General features: G+C 45.2%; 1 protein-coding gene across 2 annotated transcripts in view; it reads right to left on the bottom strand.

Annotated features, from left to right (window-relative positions):
- The window catches only part of LOC121537694 (transmembrane protein 132E-like), a 404,416-nt gene that overhangs the window by 58,341 nt on the left and 326,085 nt on the right, over positions 1–19,990 (bottom strand). For both annotated transcript variants that reach the window (XM_045222612.1, XM_045222611.1), the window contains exons 3-5: positions 16,422–16,562; positions 9,271–9,463; positions 1,408–1,551 (exon numbers count right to left, since the gene is read on the bottom strand). In XM_045222612.1, coding sequence (XP_045078547.1) covers positions 1,408–1,551; positions 9,271–9,463; positions 16,422–16,562 — 478 coding nt within the window. The remainder of the gene's footprint in view (positions 1–1,407; positions 1,552–9,270; positions 9,464–16,421; positions 16,563–19,990) is intronic.

The raw sequence follows: 19,990 nt of genomic DNA, 5'->3' as shown, positions 1-19,990 counted from the left end.
TGCATTAAGAGTGCTGTGTTTGAATAATGGGAATAATGTGGCATCACAAAATGCAAGGGGGAGAGCATACAACCACACAAACTTAGAGGGTCGTCTTTGTGAACCTTTCGTTCGTATTCTGTGGAGTGTTTTATAGAACTGTCAGGACTCATGTACATCTCAGCATGAAGGGCTCATCTTGCGTTAGCCTCTAAAGTTCAGTGGCAGGGGCAGTGAAGCAAGGTCCACTCAATAACACTGAGCTAATGCAGCTAGCCTTGACACCATTCTAAACCTTCTCACAAACAGATTGATGGAAAAAAAGTCATGCTTTTTATTCACGCTCTGACATATAGATCCTAGTCTTATCACACATATGAATGTCAGTATAAGATTAGGGGCGGTCTGTATATTCTGGCTGTATTTTACAGCTAATGCTTTTTCCTCCATTTATTTGGAACAAATTTGTATTATAATTGTGCACTCCACTTTCGATAATCCCACGTGATACTCAAATGAACAAAAATGCTTAAATCCACATAAACAAATGGCGTATAATTTTTATCTGTATCACGTATCCTTTTCTCACATGTCCTGTAAGGCGTCGTGGTGCTGTCATCAAACACGCTCAGAGAGAATCAACAAATACATTTGGATTCAATTTCAGAGGTTGCAGCCTCCTTTATCCAACACTTTCTACAGCTAAATGGGATTTACCAATGCTGCTTATGGGGTTTGCTTCTTTAATCCACAAATGGGAGTTGATGTTTCATTCTACCGCTGTGGGCTCCCAATGGGCTAGAGTTGTGTTTGGGCTAAGTCTACGTCCCAAATGGCACCCTATTCCTTATTTAGTGCACTACCTTTGTTCCGGCACATAGGGCTCTGGTCAAACATAGTGCACTATATAGGGCATAGGGAGCCATTTGGAATACAGCCTAAATGAATGGAAATGGATGGTAGGCCTTGCACCAGATAATGCAGCTAAAGTAAACTCTAAGGTCTGGAGAAACGGTGGCAACCAGACTAGGCCAGATAAGAGAAGCGTTTCAAAAGCATCCTTCAGAGCTATTACTGTGCTTTGTAGCCTATTGATTTTGGTGTACCAGTAAGAGTATGAACATCCATTGATCCATCCCTGGGGGGTTCAAAAGGAACTGAGTCAAAGCACATAATTATGGACAGCCATATAATGAGGTTTTGATGTTCGCATGATGGTATATTAAAGTGTGCGCAGGCCCATTAGGGTGTGTACGAGTACGGTGGGATTCCATTCGATATCAGATGCATTACCAAGACAATATCATTCTTAGAGTGATAGGGTTGCGAAAATTCCGGTAACTTTCCCAAAATTCCAAGGTTTTGCAAAATATCGGTTGGGAAAGTTACTGGAATTTTGCAACCTAAGAGGGAACTACTGTGCCATACCTTGACAATGTCTTCATTAGAGGACTTGCACTCTACGAAGGACGAGACGTCGGTCACGACTCCACTCATTTCAATGGAGACCACTTTCACAGGAATGGCCACGGTTCGGCCAGTCAGTATTGCAGTGTTAATGATTTCCGTGTCCTGTAGAGTTTAAAGGAGAGAGGGAACAAACATGAAACAGTGTAAATACTGTTTATCCCACATTTATTTCACTGAGTACTACCAATATTAACTTTTCTAAAAAGAAGTCCACCCCTTTTTGATAGATTTCATCACTCAAGGTATTCATGTTCAAGAGATATACTGTAGAGGTGTCCTCAAATGTTCCAATGAGCACACTTTGAAAAGAAAATGAAGTAAGACAAGAGACACAAATTAGAGAATGCACAAAGGGAATAACGAACATCAATCACTTTGCAGGACACCGTTTTATGTTTTCCCCTCCAAGCTGCATTCTGCTCCAAATCAAGCTGCAATTATACGCTAGAACAAAAGGCAAGACGTTCGCATTGACAATGTATGCAAAGTTGTTTGAGTTGTGAAGTGAAACATTCCGTCTTCATCAATCGGATGCAAATATGAAAGAGAAGTGACAAATGACAAAGGAAAGTATATTTTTATAGCCCTACAAAACATAATGTCGTCCTCAAAACCTTTGTATCTGTCCTCACAATCTTGGTTACAGTTAGTGAATCTGTGTCATCATCTTATGTGCACTAAGGTGGCAAACAACAAAGTCTACTATCGCTAATAGATGCCTGAAATCCCAATGCTGGGGAATATACACTGAGTATACAAAACATTAGGAACACCTGCTCTTTCCATGACATAGACTGACCAGGTGAATCCAGGTGAAAGCTACGATCCCTTATTGATGTCACTTGTTAAATCCACTTCAAATCAGTGTAGATGAAGGGGACGAGACAGGTTAAAGAAGGATTTGTAAGCCTTGAGGCATGGATTGTGTATGTGTGCCATTCAGAGGGTGAATGGGCAAGACAACAGGGTATGGTAGTACGAGCCAGGCGCACCGGTTTGTGTCAAGAACTGCAACGCTGCTGGGTTTTTTACGCTCAACAGTTTCCCGTGTGTATCAAGAATGGTCCACCACCCAAAGGACATCCAGCCAACTTGACACAACTGTGGGATGCATTGGAGTCAACATGGGCCAGCATCCCTGTGGAACGCTTTTGACACCTTGTAGAGTCCGAATTGAGGCTGTTCTGGGAAGGGGGGGTGCAACTCATTATTAGGAATGTGTTCCTAATGTTTGGTATACTCACTGTAAACTGACTTGAGAACGGATTATGAACAGAGCCAAGACCATCAGCAGATCTACACTTTTTTTATGACTCCAGTGATATAGAAACAGCCAATTAAAATGCACACTGGGTCTTCAATTGGATGACTTTGAATTCATTATTTTGGCGGAATGAATGTGAGCTGTGCGGGGGTAATGAGTTTGACTCTAATTTGTGTCCCTCGTGGCCCCCTAGAGAAAACACAAATCATGTAAATGTGCCTTTAATTTCAATCAAAACACTGTATTTAAATATCTGTTTTTCCTCGAGTCTTAGAGTATTACTTAATGTGGTGTAATAAAAAATGTGTCAGGTCCTGCCCAAATCAAATTAGCTGGTGCACTATTTGAACATTGACGCCATTCTACCTGTTGACACATTTATTCATAATACAATATGTTTGTCAGGCAATTATTCAGAATGTGTAAACCTAGCCTCCCAGTTTCTTGCTAAAGAACAGCCACTGCAGACCAGTGACAGGGGCCTCAGATGTAGACAAATGAAGGGATGGAGAAAATAAAACCCAATAACTATAAACCGCAACTGCCACCTTATAGTAAAAAGATGCCCCGTCCTCCGTCATGTTTCTCATTTTCATGCGTGAAATGGTATTATGTTGCATGGCTAATATGCAAATTGTAAATAGGGGCCCGAGTTTTTGCGGTGGCGGTAAGCAGTAGCCGCAGTGTCCGGAGTAATGAGTGAGAGCTTATTGTGAACACAGTAGGGGGAGAGCTATCAATAACGCGCAGGAGGGGATTTCAAAGTCATTAAACATTTTATAGCCCGCGAAACACCAACGTTAACGCATTAAGACACATTAAGAAAACTGTCAGCTAGTGTACACACAAGACATGACTACTCCAGACCCAATAAACGGGACTGAGACAACTCTATCAGTTCAATACACTGCAGAAATTAAAAATGCATTATACTGCTACTGTAACGATGACTAGTATTGTCGATTAACGACTAGTTATTAGTTTAGCTCTGTCCATGTGAGCAGTTTTGTTTTAGATTTATTAAATTAAAGAAGCAGGTTCCATTTGAAACCAAGTAACCAAATGACAAGCAATGAGAGAACGAATTAAGCTTGGCAGCCCTCAGTTGTTGAGTATTGACGAAGCCAATTAGCAAGCGAAACCAATCAAAGCCTCCGTTGCTTTCTGTGCCCTGGCTCCACACTCCTCAAGTAAATGATCAAAATGCCACGTCAGATGCGCCAGACGTGGTGTGTGCATCTGTGTGTGTGTGTGTGTGTGTGTGTGTGTGCCATGCGACTTTGTGCCACAGGGGCCTCGGCAAAGACGCTGCCATGTTTTATTTATTATCTGTTCGCTACTGCGGCAGCATGGCGCAGTGGTGGAGCCAGCAACACAACAACACTAACCCAGCTATTCCCCTCCTGTGACACTCTGGCTCCATGGACTTTGATATTTGAGCCAGGGTTGTTCACTTTCATTTGTTTGGGTGTATTTCATTTGGTGGTGTTGGGGATGGGTGAGTTTCATTTTGTTGGTGTCTATGGTGATTGGTCTATGACTCCCAATCGGAGGTAACGAGTGTCAGCTGTCGGCTCGTTATCTCTGATTGGGAGCCATATATATTCTGTGTGTTTTCTCCTTTGTTTTGTGGGTTATTGTTTCCGTGTTGCTGTTAGTCTGTATCAGTATTTGTACTTCACGTATCGTCATTTTGTTGTTTTCTTCGTGGTTGCTTTAATTAATAAAGTCATCATGTTCACTCCACGCGCTGCGCTTTGGTCCGCTTCTTCAGACGATCGTGACAGAATAACCCACCACAAGAGGACCAAGCGGCGTAACAAGCGGCAACAGGACCTACCTACACAGGATGTATGGTCGCCTCCAAAAGATTCATGGACATGGGAGGAGATACGGGCTGGAAAGGGTCCTTGGGCACAACCGGAGGAATATCACCGCCCTAGTGAAGAGCTGGAGGCAGCTGCAGCCGAGAGGAGGTGGAATGAGGAGGAATATCACCGCCCTCGTGAAGAGCTGGAGGCAGCTGCAGCCGAGAGGAGGTGGTATGAAGAGGAAGCGCGGAGTCGAGGCTGGAAGCCCGTGGTTACTCCCCAAAAATTTTTTTGGGGGGGGGGCACATGGCTTGGGCGCCTGGGCAGCAGGAGGCTGCCACAGGGAGAGCTGGAGAGAAGGCTATCGGATTACGGGAGCCATTGGCGAGTAGAGGGAGGGAAGTTGTTGTGGCACGGCATGAGAGACTGAAGTGTGTTACCAGTCCGGTCCGGCCCGTTCCTGATCCCCAGTTAAGGCCAGTGGTGTGTGTTCCCGGTACGGACCGGTCTGTTCCTACTCCACGCACCAGGTCCACGATGTGCGTCGCCAGCCCGGCCCGGCCTGTTCCGGCCACTCGCACCAGGGATACGGTGCGCGTCGCCAGCCCAGCCCGGCCTGTTCCTGCTCCACGCACGAATCCTACGGGGTGCGTCACCAGTCGGCCAGAGTCTGCCGTCTGCCCAACGGCGCCTGAACTGGCCGTCTGCCCAACGGCGCCTGAACTGCCCGTCGGCCCTATGGCGTCTGAACTGCCCGTCTGTCAAGCGCTGCATAAGCCGCCCGTCTGCCATGAGCCTTCAGAGCCGTCCGCCAGATCGGAGCCGCTAGAGCCTTCCGCCAGACAGGAGCCGCTAGAGCCTTCCGCCAGACAGAATCATACACCTGCTATGGAATCAGCAGGAGCCGACGCAACCCATACTAGACTGGAAGCTCAGGTTCGGGACCAGAAAGAGCAGCTCCTGCAGATGGGAGCCGCCCTGCTGGAGGTGATGACTGCAATCCGAGGCTGGGGTCCGCCTCCACCGCCAGCCTCCCAGCCAGCACCATCAGCCAGCCATGAGCAGCCAGATCTGTCAACCAGCCATGAGCAGCCAGATCCGTCAGCCAGCCATGAGCAGCCAGATCCGTCAGCCAGCCATGAGCAGCCAGACCCGTCAGCCAGCCATGAGCAGCCAGATCCGTCAGCCAGCCATGAGCAGCCAGATCCGTCAGCCAGCCATGAGCAGCCAGATCCGTCAGCCAGCCATGAGCAGCCAGATCCGTCAGCCAGCCATGAGCAGCCAGATCCGTCAGCCAGCCATGAGCAACCAGATCCGTCAGCCAGCCATGAGCAGCCAGACCCGTCAGCCAGCCATGAGCAGCCAGATCCGCCAGAGCCGTCCAGCCAGGATCCGCCAGAGCCGTCCAGCCAGGATCCGCCAGAGCCGTCCAGCCAGGATCCGCCAGAGCTGTCCAGCCAGGATCCGCCAGAACCGTCTAGCCAGGATCCGCCAGAGCCGTCCAGCCAGGATCCGCCAGAGCCGTCCAGCAAGGATCCGCCAGAGCCGTCCAGCCAGGATCCGCCAGAGCCGTCCAGCCAGGATCCGCCAGAGCCGTCCAGCCAGGATCCGCCAGAGCCGTCCAGCCAGGATCCGCCAGAGCCGTCCAGCCAGGATCCGCCAGAGCCGTCCAGCCAGGATCCGCCAGAGCCGTCCAGCCAGGATCCGCCAGAGCCGTCCAGCCAGGATCCGCCAGAGCCGTCCCGCCAGGATCCGCCAGAGCCGTCCAGCCTGGATCCGCCAGAGCCGTCCCGCCAGGATCCGCCAGAGCCGTCCCGCCAGGATCCGCCAGAGCCGTCCTGCCAGGATCCGCCAGAGCCAGCCAGCCAGGATCCGCCATCTAGTCAGGTGCTGCCCCTTAGCCCGGTGCTGCCCCTTAGTCCGGTGCTGCCCTTTAGCCCGGTGCTGCCCCTTAGTCCGGTGCTGCCCCTGAGTCCGGTGCCGCCCCTTAGCCCGGTGCTGCCCCTTAGTCCTGTACTGCCCCTTAGTCCTGTACTGCCCCGTAGTCCGGTACTGCCCCTTAGTCCGGTGCTGTCCCTTAGCCCGGTGCTGCCCCTTATCCCGGTGCTGCCCCTTATCCCGGTGATGCCCCTTAGGCCGATGCTGCCCCTTAGTCCGGTGTTGCCCCTTAGTCCAGGTGGGGTTAGTTGGAGGGTGGTCATTGGGAGGAGGCTACCGAAGCAGGTTGTGACTGTGGTGGGGTGGGGATAACGACCGGGGCCAGAGCCGCCACCGTGGACAGACGCCCACCCAGACCCTCCCCTAGTCCTGATGTTGGTGCGCCCGGAGTTCGCACCTTTAGGGGGGGGTACTGTGACACTCTGGCTCCATGGACTTTGATATTTGAGCCAGGGTTGTTCACTTTCATTTGTTTGGGTGTATTTCATTTGGTGGTGTTGGGGATGGGTGAGTTTCATTTTGTTGGTGTCTATGGTGATTGGTCTATGACTCCCAATCGGAGGTAACGAGTGTCAGCTGTCGGCTCGTTATCTCTGATTGGGAGCCATATATATTCTGTGTGTTTTCTCCTTTGTTTTGTGGGTTATTGTTTCCGTGTTGCTGTTAGTCTGTATCAGTATTTGTACTTCACGTATCGTCATTTTGTTGTTTTCTTCGTGGTTGCTTTAATTAATAAAGTCATCATGTTCACTCCACGCGCTGCGCTTTGGTCCGCTTCTTCAGACGATCGTGACACCTCCCTCCTCTCCCTTGCGCCCTCATCCACCTTTCCACCTCCCCATCCCTCATTTATGAGAAGCCCCTGAGAGGGCTATTTGACGCGGGGTGCGAATTGCGCCAAGAATGTGATGGCCAGGGGGACCTGGCTGGGGCCCTGACATGACTAAAGTGATGGAGCTCGGCCTGATTTAACCACATAATCTTGGAAAATGCACTCTGCACTGTAAATTCACCCTCCTCCCTCCCTCCTACTCCTCCCTCCCTAGCTACTATCTCCCCACTCCCTCCTCCCCAGTTGTAGCAGCTCAGCTCTGCCTGGCATTGAATCTGCTTAGCAAAGCTTTAACTTCCTGGATTCTTTTATTTTTTCTCCTCTAGTTTTTTTTCTCCATCCCTCTATCTCTCCCTCTCAGAGAGGGGATTCATTTTGTGCACTTGGCGTGCCATGTTCTTCTCAGTCCCTCGTCTGTGCTTTTTTTTTGTTCCTCAAGATACAAAATGCATCTTGTGTGTTTTTTCGGATTGCCTCATCCTGCTGTCTTCCAAATCCATGTAGAAAAAATACTAATCTGAGCCTTCTGGTTTCTAACAAGCTACCAGAGGATGTGTGCAGTGGTAGGCACAACGTGCTGCGTGCATCATGTCTACCGCCTTGCCGCTACTATTACTGTTACAATCATTTGACATATAAAGAGACCTGGGAATGTGTGGCATTAGATTCTGCCTGGGTCCCAAATGGCACCCTATTCCCTATAGTGCACTACTTTTGACCAGAGCCCTATGGGAATAGGGTGCTATTTGGGACACAGCCTTGGTCTTTCCTCTTTAGTACATGAAGGAGAAACAGTGAAACACAGCAACTGACAATTCATGAAATGGCGCAGGTTGCTAGCCTGACGACTCACACTAAATTCTTCCGCTGCTCTGTCGTTCGTTACATTCTTTAGTCTGAGACTGCCATCATTGAAGTTGTTTGTGGTGACGAGGGGCACATGGAGCGTTGAACAAAACAAAGTCATCAGCGATTGGATCGTCTCTAACCAATCAGAGTACCAAAGCCAATGATGAATTTTCAAACTGCCACTTTACCACGTGTGTAATGGCTCTGGCCCAACCCATTGGTTTCTGGACCAATCAGACGGCCCCGAATGTGTCCGCATTCAGTGAAGGGTCGGGGAGGTACTAAGATCCAGACTCATTGCGGAGAAGAAACTAACATCCGTGGGCGTGGCGTAGCGTTTGGCCAGAGCAAGGAGTCTGGGTAGCCAGGCAAGCAGGTTGCCTCGGCTATTGCTATTTTTTGCGATTCCCCACGCGTTGGCCTTTCCACTGAACTCCTATCCTCATCGCTCTGCCTGACCCATCTAACAAAGCCCTCGAAGCACACCGTCACGTTTCGTGAATACACAGAGGTTGTCTTCCTCCTCGCTGATTAACCTCTGTAGTTGAATGTGTAAAAAAAAAGTATCTTCAGCACCTGGGCGCTTACTTCTCTGCAACTTGTAGCATTTTAAACCTATATAAATATATGCGAGGCTGAGAGAGCTAAGCATCGCTTTAACATTTGCCCAAGCAGCTGAATTTTAATAGCCTAATAATGAAGTCTCCCTCCCTGAGACTTTCCACAAATAAAGGGAGGTGAAACCACACAGGAGGAGACTTGACCTTTCAGGACTGGCTCTCTGTCTTCCTATTACTTGATTAATGTCCCTCATTTCCACAATCAGTGTTTACTGCTTACTAATGGCCACTTTTCATGAGATAGGAGTGGAGGCGCCAGACAGACTCTTAGCATGGTGTGCCATTACTTGGAGGCCTTGGCCTTCTCTTAGCAGGTGAAATGAGCATTGAGCTAGTGAGAGAGAACCTCAAGTGTTGATAAGCATGGTTACTAATGACAATGGGGATCTAAGGTCCTTTAATGAGAGTGGCTAACTTATTTTCTTGCATGAGAGATCTGAATTGAACAGTGGCAACTGATATGAACATTATTATAGCATACTGTATGTGAAGTCACAGGTTACACACCATGGAGAGCGGAATGATAGCCTGAATGTCCTTCTGCACCACAGTCAACTCAGTCACCACCTTCTCCGAGTCCGGAGGCGGGTTCTGGCCCCGGTAGTCGATGTTCCAGTTGATCCTCCTGGTGACCGATTGGCTGGTGAAGTTCTCCATCTCAAAGTCCAGTTGCATCACCTCGATATTGGCCAGTGCATCCCTGTGAGGCGGGGAATGGAATAATTGAGCAATTATAGCGTAATATGTTAATTACAGCAAGATTTTACCAAAAACACAGTAGGAGCCAGCACCAAGTCCAGCCATTTCATTCATTTACAAGGGGCTTAATGGGGTTCAGGGCTGCATTTGATCATTAAATACGCTAATGAGTAGGCTATCAGCACAAACAGATGTTCTGTCAAGTATTAGGCATTATTTATCGAAACAATTAGGCTGCTGCTTGTGCCCATCTGTTGTTTTGGAATAAATGATGAGGTCCAGAAATGTGGCATTCCTATTGACTTTTAGGAGCTACCTGACCATGCATGAGATCTCCATGCACATGCGTAAGCATGTGTGTCAGAGAGTTTTTGATGTTTGAGGGTGTTTATCAAAAGATATGAACATTAATGGATCACAATTGCAGTGCGCCAACATGGTTCTAAAAATTGTCAAATGAAGGAGGCATGAAAGCCTTCACAATGTAAGCCTTAGGTGAGTCATCACTTAAATTAATGTGACTGAACTCTGGAAACTCCAAAAGTGAGTTGAACTTCTTTCAAGGTGATCGATGAGCCTTTAATAAGCTAAGCTTTGGTAAAGACTATACAGTCTAAATGTGACAGCTTTTTAATAAAAGAGCACCATGACAAGACATTACAACCGTCTCATTGGGTGTCGATGACTCAGCAAAACCTGTTCATGACATTTCTATGAACATCATAACCTTTACATTACATTTCCATTATCATTACCTTGGACCATATATGTGCATAAGTACCAGCTGGTTATGTCTAGCACACATGCAGTAGAGTGGTCAAACATACGATGTGAACATTCCCTCCTTCCATTTCAAACATCCATTACATTAACCATGCGTTAGTTTCGCCTGGGCAAAGATTATCATTGAACAATTCACCCGGTTTCATTCCATACATTTTATATGTATGTCCCGCGTAGCTCAGTTGGTAGAGCATGGCGTTTGCAACGCCAGGGTTGTGGGTTTGTTTCCCACGAGTGAACAGTATGAATAAAAAAAAATATGCACTCACTAACTGTAAGTCGCTCTGGATAAGAGCGTCTGCTAAATGACTAAAATGTAAAATGTAAATATGTACTAAAACATTCAACCCCTTCTGCTTTTAAATTATTTATCTTCTTGTAAGATTATATAAAACTATTGAATCAATTGTGGAATGAAAATACCAGCAGACCAACATACTATATATGTTTTATATACCACCTTCACTATTGCTCCAAGCTGCGAAACCATCACATTTAAAAGACACATTCTGCACCACACCTTGAAATGGGAGCAGCAGTGTAGGCCCTACAGTAGCTTCCCGGTTTACAAGACCACTACAGCCAAACCTGACCTGGATCTGAAATTAACCACCCCCCTGCAGAGAGAAGTTAAGTCTGCCATTCAAAGGGAAAATGCCAGCATTGTAATGAAATTGGGGAGCCAAGTCCCTATCTGCCGTACCGCACTCCTCATAAAGGGCCTTACTAGAAACAGCATGAGAGCTGACAGCCTAAATGAGTTCTGCCTGTTTGTCTCAACATCACTCACAGAATACAACTAGAACTGAGAAAACCAAACACCCGAATCGTTCATGTGGTGAATGCGAGTTACACAGAGGTGGAAACTGAGTAAATGCGCTATACGGATATGTTGTGTGGGTGACGTGTCCTCTTCAAATGGAAGGCCTCGTGGGGTTAACAATGCCCTTTCCGTGCACCCTGGTAAGCTTTATTACCTGTATTGGTTGTGGGCCATCAGTATTAAACAACCTGAATGACCTCTGGGCTACACCAAGATCATTTTAGAGTTCCGTATCTCACACGGTTCTCGGTTAGTGTAAATTAGAATCAGCCTCGTTGGATGTGTCCAGTGAATTGCAAGAAAGTTTTGTTGAATCCCATCACTGTGGTCGTGTGTTATTTTCTTGAGCACGCCAAGGGGAGAGATATGCCTTGCTACTGTCGCTATCTCAGCACAGCTCCATAGCAGAGGATTGCTGAAGGGCTGAGACAGTGATTCACACAAGTCACGTGGCTGGAGCTATTGCTTCAACACTTCAACCCATTCTCTGGGAATATTCAGCTACCAGACATGGGTTAAAATTGTTCAACTAGCCTACAGTTTCGAGGCTTTCTCTTTCTTCCTGCAAGAGTTTTTACGGATATTACATAGCCCTATAGATTAGGCTAAGAGAAATGTGACAGTCAAAATAAAATCTTGTCGTAAAGCTTTCTAATCTGAGAGTGCCTCTCCGCAATTGTTCCTTTTAATCAATAGTGACAATTATAAGTCAAGAGCAACATCCGTGAGAGCATGCCAACTCGACCCTGTTGATTGCTTTACCCTTTGTTTAAAATTGAATTATTCTACGTGTTAACCGAGAATAAATTTCCATCGAATCTGATTTTCCTGTTGTCCCCATGGGGATATGGTAGGACACTGCATTTACAAAATGAATATTGCCATAATTAGGAAGCCATTTGCAAAAATCGATAGCCTAGTACAATGCATAGCGAGAGGTGAGGGAGGATCCAGACAACAATAAAGCATTAAGCAGTGGTGTGCTGGGGCTAGGTGTAAATGGTGCTTAGAATAACTTCAGGGGTGATTAAGCAGCAATCCAAAGAGAAACTTTGGGGGCCAAATAAGGCCAAACAACAAAGGATGTTAATTGGATCAAAGGTGTCTCCACGTTCAAAAGAGTGCAATCTGTTCCCTTCACAGACTATTTTGTGATGACTTGCAGATCAACCAAACACAAGTGTTTAAAAATAATTGATACCCAGTGGTAGGGCTCAGTGGTAGAATGCGTAACGATCTTTGAAAAAAAGACGAGTGAGACACTGGTGTGCACGTATCAGAAGTCCATGAGGTACATGTTTATGAATGTGGTGTTAACCCCCTAGAGTCGATTGACTTAGTTACATAACAAAAAATTCCCATCAAATCTGTCAGTTTAAGCTAGAGATATTTTGCATTGGATGCGTCTCAATACACCGCATCCGCCAGTGTCACACTTCTGCATCTGTGATGAAAGGTAGCAAAGAAAGCCACAAGTGTCAGGAGACTCGTCTGAAGTCGGTACCGTCGATGTGCCAACTTCTGTTTGGTAGTATCCAAACCGTTTAGGCTACAAACTAATGGGAGCCCACTGTGGGAAGGAGAGATTCTCACAAACACGATGGAGTTCTTTTGCTTTATGACCCCCACAAGTGTCACTCGTCTGAAGATAACCGGTACCGGATAAAAAACAAACAAATGGAAGTATGAAGGTAGTTTTGTGTTTACCTCAAAGAAGGGGTTAAATACTGTATGTTATGTTTAAAGAATTAACCACCATCTCCTCAAATGTTTATTTTACATTAACATGTTACATATTCTTTACATTACCCTTATGACGAACACTTAATGACTGCATGCTGTCATAACAACTAGGACGTCCTTGATAACACAGAGCATCACATGGTTGACATTAAAAGCAGTCACTATTCTTAGTTCCTTGAATAACGCACGTGTCACGTTCGTCGTAAGAAGTAACGGACCAAGGCGCAGCGTGATATGCGTACATCTTTTTAATAGTGTACTTAAACAATGAATACAAAACAACAAAACGAAACGTGAAGTCCTCGGTAAACAACACAAACCAACACGGAACAAGATCCCACAAAACACAAGTGCACAACAGGCTGCCTAAGTATGGTTCCCAATCAGAGACAACAAGCAACAGCTGATTCTCGTTGCCTCTGATTGAGAACCACCCCGGCCAACATAGAAACACAAAACCTAGAACAGAACATAGAAAACGAAACAAAGACACTACACAAAGAAACTAACACCCTGGCTCAACATACAAGAGTCCCCAGAGCCAGGGCGTGACAGCACGTGTAACCAAGCTATGGAAGAAAGTAATGTTTTCCTCTAGCAGGAAATGCTAAATGCTCCCAAGCGCTGCCTTCGCCCAGAAGATTGATCACGCTTTATGGTTGAAGATGAAAATATGATTAATTATTGGCCTAGATGTTATGCCAAACCATGTCAAATGAAGGCTTTAAACCTATTAGGCTTAATATTATAATATAACTGGGACCATCTTTGGCACTGATCTACTCACATTACATTTGTGGGCAAATTTATAAAGCAGCCCAGCATGATCCATTATCTCAAATATATACCAAAGTCGGCACAAAAAGGCAGAACTATATCACAGTTAAATGTGCCTTCCAACAGGTCCCCCCATTAATGTTATTGCACTTAGCTGGATAAAGTGGGCCTGATTCTATTGTTTTTATTTACTTTTAACAGCTAGAAGGCCAAATCAAATGAAAATAGGAAATTGCCTACTATTTATCCTCAGAGACTGTTACCTGGCTCTAAAATGTAGGCAAAACACATTAGTAACAAATGAACTTGGGGACATTGTCGCAGGTTAATGATGCAATAGGATCAATATAGCGCTTGTTTCCTCTTGTAGTTTATCTTACCACATTTGATACATGATGGTTTATCCAAGTTCGAGAAATAAACCAAACCCCATTCACACAAATTAACAATTCCATCTTTCCATACAAACATTGGTATCCACAAAAATCATATCATCACTAATACACCTTTGTCTTTTCCTATACCCAAAATATCTTCATGACTTTTGACTGGGTGTCTGACAAAAGGTGGATGACACAACGTGTCTTTATTGTAGCTGGACCGGATTTACAACATGGTGACAGGATGGTAAAGATGACTTGACACAGTCCGCTAAATATAGCGAGAAAGGCAGACATTAAGAGCCCTATGGAGAAAGAACTGGCTGATATTTTATTCAGGTAATGTCACTGTCTGTTTCTCTTGCTTTCTACCAAAATGGAGGGCCTGTGTTTCAGGACTGTTCAGATCAATGGTCTGATCCAATATCCAATGTCTTGGGCATGCATTCTAAGAGGTAGGCTAGTACTGATATTGGAAAAAGCAGTCCGATTGCTGTGATGTGCCTTCATAGAATGGCGCCAGAGGGGATGGCTGCCGTTTTACGGGCTCCTAACCAATTGTGGTATTTTGTGTGTTTTTTCGCATCGTTTGTCCCTTATTTTGTACATAATATTGATGCTCCAGTCTCTTATGACCGAAAGAGCTTCTGGATATCAGAACAGTGATTGTCTGGGATCAACATTACAACTGTGTGATCACGCTCTCCGTAGCCGATGTGAGCAAGACCTTTAAACAGGTCAACATTCACAAGGCCGCGGGGCCAGACGGATTACCAGGAAAGGTACTCAGAGCATGCGGACCAACTGGCAAGTGGCTTCACTGACATTTTCAACCTCTCCCTGACTGAATCTGTAATACCTACACTAAAAGTCAAAAGTTTGGACACGCCTACTCATTCAAGGGCTTTTCTTTATTTTTACTATTTTTTACATTGTAGAATAATAGTGAAGATATCAAAACTATGATATAACACATTTGGAATCATGTAGTAAACAAAAAGATGTTAAACAAATTCTTCAAATAGCCACCCTTTGCCTTAATGACAGCTTTGCACACTCTTGGCATTCTCTCAACCAGCTTCACCTGGAATGATTTTCCAACAGTCTTGAAGGAGTTCCCACATATGCTTATTACTTGTTGGCTGCTTTTCCTTCACTCTGCGGTCCGACTCATCCCAAACCATCTCAATTGGGTGGAGGTTGGGTGATTGTGGAGGCTAGGTCATCTGATGCAGCACTCCATCACTCTCCTTCTTGGTAAAATAGCCCTTACACAGCCTGGAGGTGTGTTGGGTCATTGTCCTGTTGAAAAACAAATGATAGTCCCACTAAGCCCAAACCAGATTGGATGGCGTATCGAATGCTGTGGTAGCCATGCTGGTTAAGTGAGCCTTGAATTCTAATTAAATCACAGACAGTGTCACCAGAAGAAAAAAAAACACACCATAACACCTCCTCCTCCATGCTTTACGGTGGGAAATACACATGCGGAGATCATCCGTTCACCCACAGCGCGTCTCACAAAGACACGTCGGTTGGAAACAAAAATCTCCAATTTGGACTCCAGACGAAATAAAAAATGTCCACCGGTCTAATGTCCATTGCTCGAGTTTCTTGGCCCAAGCAGGTCTCTTCTTATTATTGGTGTCCTTAAGTAGTGGTTTCTTTGCAGCAATTCGACCATGAAGGCCTGATTCACACAGTCCCCACACTTTTTCGGTTAGTACATGATTCCATATGTGTTATTTCATAGTTTTGATGTCTTCACTATTTTTCTACAATGTAGAAAATAGTAAAAAGAAAAGAAAAACCCTGGAATGAGTAGGTGTGTCCAAACATTTGACTGGTACTGTACATGTTTTAAGCAGACCACCATAGTCCCTGTGCTCAAGAAAGCAAAGGTAACCTGGCTCATCAACACCATCATCCCGGAAATCCTAGACCCACTCCAGTTCGCATACCGCCCCAACAGATCCACAGATGACGCAATCTCAATCGCAGTCCACACTGCCCTTTCCCACCTGGACAAAAGGAACACCAATGTGAGAATACTGTTAATTGACTACAGCTCAGCGTTCAACAACATAGTGCCCACAAAGCTCATCACTAAGCTAAGGACCCTAAACACCTCCCTCTGCAACTGGATCCTGGAATTCCTGACGGGCCGTACCCAGGTGGTAAGGGTAGGCAACAACACATCTGCCACGCTGATCCTCAACACGACACAATGGCGGTAGGCCTGATCACAGACAACGATGACATTATTATAAGCAAGTAACCTGAGAGCACTACTGCAGCCAAGAATACGTTTTGAAGACGTCTCGTTTCATCTTTCAAATAACAAACCATTATAACGGTTTTACCAGTGTGCTGGGCACGACCACCTCACTCACTCTGTGGTATTTGGGTGGATGTTGTATGTTGTGTGTTTAGTCCTAAGGCTGTTGACTTACCCGGCTTGTACTCCTTTGTTCTTGTTCACGTTGATAGTGGTGATGGAATGCTTTGCCCCGGACTGCACATCCCAGTCCACAGTCCACTGGGCATTCTTCGACTTGGTTTGCAGTAGATTCACCCCTTTCTTCGCCTTGACCCTGTAATCGACAGATAAAAGGAATAAATCAACTTTATGAACAGCCCATGATTTATCTGCGAGGTCAGAGGTTGTCGGTTTGTTTTTATACTATAGTTCCATCATGTGCACTGTATTACATTGGGGCAAATGCAATTTAGAAAGATCAATCATTGACAATTAATGTAGATCAGTGGTCACCAACCGGTTGATCGCGGCATTCCTAGTCAATCACATTTCTGTGGAAAAGTCAATGATGAAGCCTTGCACTCCTTTTTTTTTCTTCAATCGGATAGCTTAAATCACTGAGCCTACAGCTTCCACGACCCCACAGCAAAGTTTGATACTAGCCTACATGAAATTTAATAACTTTGAAAACCATAGCCAGAGAGAGATTGTCAAAGAATACAGTAAAGAGCGAGTTCATGTTTTTATTCAGCACTGTCAACACTTTTACAAAACATAACACGCGCTTCTCCCTACTCCCACTTGCGCTACAACCAGCACTGCAGCTGCAATGAATGTGTATCGGTAGGCATGCATTTTTATTATTAGCAGCTTGTCGTGTCTATTTGTATATCAAGGAATATTTCACTTTCTCTGGTCATAGGACCAACATTAATTTGTGCATAAGGCAGAAATAATGTGGTGCGACTCGAGTTTCACCATCAGGTGGAAGACAGTGTCCCCTCTCTCTGGTCAGTCTCACCGGAGGAAAGGAGAGAGCAGGGACTGTGAGAGGCAGACCCTCTGCTGCTCTCTCCCTCCTCTGAGACTAACTATCAGATGCAGGCACCGTCAGTCCAGTAAAATATAAAAGCAAATTATTTCAATTTATGCTCAGCTGTGCCTTGCAAGTTATAATATAACTGATCTATTTTGTTATCAAAGCTCGAGTTACTGTATAATATGGTCTGAGGAGAACAACATTGGTAGGCCAAGCATAGCCAATATGCTGTGATAATGTATTAGGCTTACTGCACAACCATCATTCCTGCAGAACTATTTTTATTAGGTTAATGTTGCATAGGCTTACATTATTTAAGTCATGTTTAAAAAAACATCTGAGCGGTAGATTTCGGCTTGCTTTTTGACTCCAAAAGTGATCTTGACTTCGAAAAGGTTAGTGACCACTGATGTAGATGGACAATTTGGTGATACATCAGATCTAAAGACAAAGGCTATCACACTTGAGAGTATTTCTCATCCAGCCAACTGTATATTAAGCATCAGGCAAACGATACAAATCCACTCCATATTCTTTGGTTCCATAATCTTTTGAGAGAGCTCGAATATTGTAATGCGCTAGTGTTTTTAAGACTATGATCCATTTCAGTGACTCCGATTAATTTCCCCATATGAATGAGAGGGTATGAGGTATTACCCTGGGGTGCACCATGTGAATTGAGCTTGTCCTAGCACTCGCACAAAGCTGAGTAATGAGTGAGCGTAGCAAATCAGAAAGGTTCTAGTAATAAGCGCTGATTCTGTAAGACTCTCTCCAGCTTTGCAGCTCTGATAGAGGAAAATGGAGCAGCCTGTGTGAACTACTTCGGCTAAGACACTACTATTATTTATTAATTCCACACAGATGCCGTCTGCCATGCATGGCAACTTCTATTAAGTGGCTGACTGCTAAACAGGAGCGGTTAGCTCTAAATGCTCCTAATCCTTCAAGGATATATATCTAATTCGTATAAGACTGCACACTAGCGGTCCTAAATGTTTTCAGTGCAAACTTATGCTCTGAAAGACCATTTAAGAAATTACTTATCTTTAACCCTCAACGTGTTTTAATTAACTCTTGTATGTAACCTATGGAGAATCATTTTGTTTAGCACATTTAGCTAATGTGGAGTGGTGCCATAGCCTTTCATCCATTTAGTCTTGAATAAATTGCTCAGATTGTCAAAGAGTGTGGTTAACACTTTCAAATACAACAATCCAGTGATGGCTCTATGCAACGGAAGGAAACTATATTGAGTGACAGGCGCTCCTTGCCTCTGGATCATGAACAGCAATCTCAACAATCATCTCGAGCACTCCGATATCTATCTTGTTTAACACTCCCAAGTAAACAGCTTTGAGGTTCGACAGTCAGCACAGAGCCGTGCAGCTGAAGAACCGGAAGAAAGGAGAAGGAGAAAATCTGGCTGGCAGGGATATGTTCTTAAGTGGGACATGCTGGGAAAATTTGAATGTTCGAGCCAAGGAGATATCAGAGGGGATCGCAAATCAAAAACCTGCAGCTGGCAATGTTCACATCTGATACAGAATTGACTCATTTCTTGCCGATGGAAATTATTGTTGCAGTGCGGTGGCAGACACAGCGGTGAACCAAATTGTGTGTTTTGCAGAGGTCTGATAGTAACAAATTAACATAATATGATGATGCATACAGTTAAGGCTTGTCAAAAGAGCGAACTCCTTCCCATTGTGCAACTTGGGGAGGATGAGAGTCATCAGTATGTCTGGCAGGTTGTTCTGCAACCTATCCATCAGAATTCTGACCTTATTTCTTCAGGTTCTCGTAACCATATTTAAAGGCTGACCAAACCCCCCAACTGGTTTTCAAACGCTTCCTCCCTTTGCCTTTGAACTGCCTGCTCCCTCTGCACTCACCTAAAAAAGCGGCGGCGCCGCAACTTTGATGACTGGACCATGACCAATAGAGGAGGCTACAGCTCCATGTTTTTCAATGAGGCCTTGGTTTTCTCTTATCTCCAGCTCTCCACTGCTGCCCGCCGTCTGGAAAATACACCTTCATTTATGATGTGGCACATTCCCACTTTTCAAATGTTAAATCTCTGAAGGTGCAAGGCAAGATTGGAATCTCTGTACGCAGTTATCACACGCATCTTTCCCTAGGGAGTGAATCTGTGTGGAGGAATTGTGCACACCTGGAGTGTGCCCATTCCAACCAGTAAACCCACAAACAGAGTTGGATTGGTTTGGTTCAGATGAAAAAAGACGGCTCTAAAGATCTAGTCCAGCTCCACGTGTCAACTTCAGTACCAAGCTATGATGAGCAGACCACCTCCCGGTAAACAAGACAGAACACAGTGGGACTCTAACTGGTCAAAGTTGGCAAGGAGTCAACACCAAGACTCGGTTGTTAATGTGGTTTCAAGCCATTTGAATCAATTAATAATAGGCAGTATTAATCCAGGTTGTGTAATGGGGCTATGTTTATTCTTCACTTTTACAACAGTCAAATTACAGTAACGAGACGGTTTTAACTGGAAACTAATATATTAATAGAAACACCGTTGATTGTTCTTTAGGTTCAAGTCTAGCGCCCAATCCAGCCATATCCACCTCTTCCCTTACTTTCCTTCCCCGTTTTCAGGCTCTCCCAGACACAACTCTCCTGGCTCTGCTTAACTGTTAGCACAATGCCTGTGTGTGAAATTATCCAGTATTCACAACAAACCCTTTGTTTAGAGACCA

Source organism: Coregonus clupeaformis, chromosome 9, assembly GCF_020615455.1.
Source record: "Coregonus clupeaformis isolate EN_2021a chromosome 9, ASM2061545v1, whole genome shotgun sequence".
Lineage (NCBI taxonomy): Eukaryota > Metazoa > Chordata > Actinopteri > Salmoniformes > Salmonidae > Coregonus > Coregonus clupeaformis.
Note: the sequence above shows the minus strand (reverse complement) of the source record. Positions and strands in the feature narration are given on the sequence as shown.